The 5,389-nt window shown below is 49.2% G+C and overlaps 1 protein-coding gene across 4 annotated transcripts; it reads right to left on the bottom strand.

The window, feature by feature from the left end:
• Positions 1-1,158: 1,158 nt before the first annotated feature.
• On the bottom strand, positions 1,159-5,387 carry TIMM22 (translocase of inner mitochondrial membrane 22). Of its 4 annotated transcripts, XR_005953993.1 has the most exons (5): positions 5,104-5,386; positions 4,568-4,764; positions 3,504-3,576; positions 1,553-1,744; positions 1,159-1,515 (listed from the first exon to the last, which is right to left on the bottom strand). XR_005953993.1 is itself a non-coding variant. In XM_041422830.1 (4 exons), exons 1-4 carry the CDS (start codon positions 5,333-5,335, stop codon positions 1,668-1,670), a joined length of 579 nt encoding a protein of 192 aa, XP_041278764.1. In that variant the 5' UTR covers positions 5,336-5,387; the 3' UTR covers positions 1,159-1,667. The 4 variants fall into 4 exon arrangements, 3 of the variants coding, with proteins under 3 accessions (XP_041278764.1, XP_041278763.1, XP_041278762.1); XM_041422830.1 differs by lacking the exon at positions 3,504-3,576 and adding an exon at positions 2,735-2,807 and having other exon boundaries at positions 1,159-1,744; positions 5,104-5,387; XM_041422829.1 differs by having other exon boundaries at positions 1,159-1,744.
• Positions 5,388-5,389: the final 2 nt, after the last annotated feature.

Here is a 5,389-nt window from a genome sequence, read left to right as displayed (position 1 = left end):
GAAGCCCTGTGGTGTTGCTGTTTGCACTAACTGATCACTTTGGCATCACAGCTTCTTCTTTCTGTCGTGCAATGCTTGCTAGTTGCACTTCAAGCTAGTGGTATAAGCACAGGCATTGTGCTAGGCAACCTTTGAAGAGACTTCTTATGGTTTGGGCTACATCCTTGCATTTTGGAGGAAAAAAACCTGGACTGTCTGGAGCCAGGCTGTTTAATCAGCCTAGAATTACTCAAGCTTAAAATTCAGCTGACTTGCACAGCTTCTGGCCTGAGGATACTGAACAGGCACAGCGAGGGACATCAGGAGATCTGGAAACCTCATCTGATAGATCACATGGTGCTTGCTGTCTCCCCACTTCTTTCCATGTGGGAATGGGAGCCAATGTGCCTCCAAACTGACCACTGACCGCTGTACCAGCCAAAACACATTGTTGGTCTTCTAAGGGCTGTCACTGTTCTGAGATGTCCAACTGCAGATGCAAAGGAGGGGAAGTGGGTGGGAGAATCCCTATTAGTTGTGTGCACTGCATCTGAAATGCCACTGCCTCAAAAAGATTAGAGGGAGTGTTTGCCTTTATGGAGGGGCTCAATAAAGGTTAAAAATGACCCTCTGAGGTCTGAGAACAGAGGTTGGTCAGAACAGCAGGAGGACAGATAGAACACCAATCAAAGATGCAGCAGCTCCTTGAGCTAACAAACAGATGTTTTGATTTCAGCACCAATTTTGGGCAGAAAAAACACTCACTTCCCCCTGTGTAATTAACACTGGGGCACTTGGAGGTGGCACAGGGATGTGATGGGAAGCAGGCTGTGTGCTGAGTGAGTGCCCAGTTATCTGTCAAACACTGGTTTATTCTCACAGCTCTGCTTTCTAAGTCTCACTATCAAACTGCTGGAACTAATGGAGTGAGCCTGGGGCAGTTAAAGCAGTAGCAAGATTGTACTCCCACAGTGAGGTTAAATCAGGCTAGCCAAGTGGCTACAGAGAATTATACTTCAGCAACAACCTCTTTTTTTCCCTTAAACTGTCTTGTTCATCTGCCAGTAACCACACAGCTCTAAGGCTAAGGATTCCTTTCTGCTTTTCCCTTTAAAACATGGTAAAGAAATCTGGCGCTCATCTCTGTACTTGAAATAAGACAAGTTGTACAGATGGTGGTTTGTCTTCAGATGGTATTTTAAGAAAAGCCTGGAACAAGCTTATTTCTCCACAGGATCTTACCTCTCCCCAACAGAGTAGCAAGCTGCAAACTGGTGACTCTTAAAACACTTGCAGCACCTTCAAATGTGTGGTAACCTAAATTGCTGCATTTCTCCTCAAAGATTGTCCTCCTGCCTTCTTTTGATGCCAGCAGCAGACTTAATCAAAATCAGGCCCAAAGGATCGAAAGAGCTCAGAGTCCAGGCATGTTTCCTGGAAACTGACAGTCAGCTGATCTGTCCTGGAGATGCTGCTGTGTGTCTGGCTCCATCCTCCCATGCTCCCGCAAGCCTGCCTGGAGCAGCTCGCCAGGGCTCGCAGCCAGGTTGCTGTTAGTCATTCAGAAAGTGGCCAGCGCCACCCCAACTCCAGAGGCAGTGGAAAGGTAAGCCTGATGGTTGTGCCGTGGTGCAGGCTCTCAGCAGCAGCACTGGAACAGGGAATGTTGCTCCCGAGGTGCCCGGCTGTTAGCGGAGGTAGTAATCGACCGCAGCGGAGAAAGCGGCGAATCCTCCGCAGCCGATCACCCCGGCCTTCAGCCCAGCTGCAAGGCAAGGAAACCATGAGACAAAGTAGGGGAAATATTCTTATTCCCTGTAACTGGCTCAGAGCTCACAGCAGCAGGAAGCTGGCAGTGCCCTCCCAGGGGACACTGGCGCTGCCGGTACAGCCCCTCGGGGCCAGCAGGATTTGCTCTCAGTGCTGAGTCCTCAGGCTCACCCAGGGGACAGAAGAGAAGCCTCCAGTGGCCACTGCTGACTTTACTGTGCTCTCATCTGAGCCCTGCAAGTGCCTTGGTGGGGCTAGGGAGGGAGAGGAAGAGCAGCCACTGCTCTGACAGCTCTAAGAGGATTAGGTCTAGGACAAACACAACTTGCTCAATTAGAAGCACTTTCAAGAGCTTTCTTTTCATTTATGCTTCATAAAACAGGACTGTTTTTTTTCTTAAGGAGAGTGAGAGAAGTTTGATATTTCTGATGAGCAGAACAGCTCTCTCCTACTTGGGCATTTTCCCAGATGTTACCACTAAAGGAAAGTCTCCACTAATGCTGCTGGGCTAAAACCCCACTTCTCGTTCACACATAAGTAGAATTGCCTTTTGAACTGACACATGAGAAAGGAGAAAAGCATTTTACACATGGTACAAAAGAAAAGAGTTCTTTAGTTCTAATTTCAAAGGAGAGTAGCAGAGACAGTGAAATGGCAGATGTGTAGAGCTCAGTTAACACAAGAGCTTCTGTATGTATTTTTGGCTCTCTCCCATGACACCACAGAAGAGTGTGGACAGCCACCACCATCTCCTGACTTTTCTTTCAAGTGAATTTTGTTGATTTTCCTCTGTGACCAACCCTTCCTTATCCACACTTATTCTTGGAGCTGACAGCTCTGTCAGTCGGGAGCACACTCTCACGCTGGCCTCACCACAGCCCCATGCAAAGAGGTTTGTGGTGTGTGTGTTGCACTGAGAACATCGTGTGCTGCATGACCAAATTCAATCTTATCACAGAAACAGTTCCCAGCAGGCACCACCAACCTCTGAAGCCGATGGCTCCTCCCGTGATGCAGCCACTGATAACGCTGTTCTTCCAGTCTGACTTCCCACGATACTGTGGAATTACAAATCAGAGTCTAAGAGGATTAGGTCTAGAACAAACACAACAAGCTCAATTAGAAGCACTTTCAAGAGCTTTCTTTTCATTTATGCTTCATAAAACAGGACTGGTTTTTTTCTTAAGGAGAGTGAGAGAAGTTTGATATTTCTGATGAGCAGAACAGCTCTCTCCTACTTGGGCATTTTCCCAGATGTTACCACTAAAGGAAAGTCTCCACTAATGCTGCTGGACTAAAACCCCACTTCTCGTTCACACATAAGTAGAATTGCCTTTTGAACTGACACATGAGAAAGGAGAAAAGCATTTTACACATGGTACAAAAGAAAAGAGTTCAAAGGAGAGTAGCAGAGACAGTGAAATGGCAGATGTGTAGAGTTCAGTTAACACAAGAGCTTCTGTATGTATTTTTGGCTCTCTCCCATGACACCACAGAAGAGTGTGGACAGCCACCACCATCTCCTGACTTTTCTTTCAAGTGAATTTTGTTGATTTTCCTCTGTGACCAACCCTTCCTTATCCACACTTATTCTTGGAGCTGACAGCTCTGTCAGTCGGGAGCACACTCACGCTGGCCTCACCACAGCCCCATGCAAAGAGGTTTGTGGTGTGTGTGTTGCACTGAGAACATCGTGTGCTGCATGACCAAATTCAATCTTATCACAGAAACAGTTCCCAGCAGGCACCACCAACCTCTGAAGCCGATGGCTCCTCCCGTGATGCAGCCACTGATAACGCTGTTCTTCCAGTCTGACTTCCCACGATACTGTGGAATTACAAATCAGAGCCAACGGGTAAATATGGAATAAACACTCAGTATCTGTGCTAACTGCAAGAAAGGTTAAACGACCTTCCATCCCCTTCTCAGCTGAGGATGTTTTTCCCTCTGCTCTCAGCAGATGGCCCTGCACTCCCAGACTTGGGCAGGGAAGGGAGGAAGGAGAAGGTAACTGGGAGAGGTGAGACAAATCCATATGGTGCAATGCAGTGCTGTGGGAAGGATCCTCAGCTGAGCCAGGACAGAACACAGCCCTGAGTCTAAAAGTGCAATAACCACATGAGAGAGCCCTGAGCCTGGCCATGCAGCTGGTCCTTGGCACAGGTGAGAGTCACAGCACCTCTGACTAAGGTGGACTATTTCCATAGCCAGGACACGCTGGATTTTCACCAGTGCAGAGATCTCTTTGCTCTGCTCCATTGTGCAAGCAGATACACTTCTCTTCTAGATGAGTTAAGAAGTAATTGTGCCTTTCAATTAAAAGGCAGGACTCAAATTCATAACAGGGTAATTTTCCTATTTAAAAAAAAAACAGGTTATAGTTACCACTGAGCTGCACAAGGTCTGACTGTAGGGGCCAGAGCAAAACCAGCCTGTTACTCAAGAACTTTCATCAAATGATCCCTTTCTGCATATGGAATTTTTAGACACTCAAATTACCATTTTGCAACTCACAGTCTGACATTTTACACAAGCACTTGTAGCTAGGGTTTTAAAAAGTAATGCCTATGCTTGCCAATACATTTAAGACTTAAACTAAAAAGGACTTTGCTATTGCAATAGAGTTCTTCATTCTGTGAGAGAACAGCAGCTCTGAAGACAGATCTCAAAGCTGAAAAGCTCTGTTGTCCAAGAAATAACAAAGCAGCCTATTCCACTGCCCTATTGCAAAGAGGATAGATGTACTTATTTGGATCTAGTAAAAGATTTTAAAGGGTACCAGAAAACATTTCTTAATGGTTGAGAGGCTCTTACTCACAGATTCCACCACGCATTCTGTGCAGGAGAACATGGCACCCACGATGGCAAAGTTCTTGGCGTAGGAGATGCCTCGCTGCCCCATGTCCTTGAGCACCTCTTTGGCCGTGGGCGTGCGATAGGGATCCTTGGGATCAAACCCCACGTTGGTGTCAATGCCAGCTGTGAAGATACCAAACGCACCTCCCAGAACAAACCCTGTGAAAGATAAACAATTCAATTAACTTGGCTGCGTTGGAGCAGCACATTCCCTGCAGGCAATGAAGCGGCTCTGCTCCCGCTGTCCGTGAGCGCTGCACTGTGACAGGGCAGGGATCTCTCGGTGCTGTGGCCACCTGTGCCAGCCCGTGCGGCGTGAGGAAAGGCCACGAGCACCTGAGCCTCTGCAAGGAAGGCAGACACAGATCCCCCAGGGACATGTGACAGGCACTGGAGGAGGCTTAGGAGGAAAATCAAACATGGGGACTGCATCCTCTTCTCCATCCGCCCCTCTCCCGAAGCCACAGGGACCCCCGAACGACCCCACAGCCGCCGCACCTCCCACGCAGGCCAGCGCCGCCTTGAAGGGGCAGCTCTCCATGACCCGCTCCACCATCTTCTGCTCCTCGCTCTTGGGCGGGCACGGGATTCCGCCGAGGGCGGCGGGGTCCCAGACGCGGGGCTGCCGCTTGTCGCCCACGAGGTACTGCAGCAGCAGGCTGTACTGCAGCGGCTGCGGCGGCGGCGGCGGAGCCGGCTCTCCCGGCGCTGAGGGCGGCGGGGCCGCCATGATGGGCTTGCACACCCACGGGGAGCTCGGCGCCGCGTCCGGGCCCGCTCAAGT

Source organism: Onychostruthus taczanowskii, unplaced genomic scaffold, assembly GCF_017590055.1.
Source record: "Onychostruthus taczanowskii isolate IOZ18803 unplaced genomic scaffold, ASM1759005v1 scaffold75, whole genome shotgun sequence".
Lineage (NCBI taxonomy): Eukaryota > Metazoa > Chordata > Aves > Passeriformes > Passeridae > Onychostruthus > Onychostruthus taczanowskii.
This window is presented reverse-complemented; position numbering and strand designations above follow the sequence as displayed.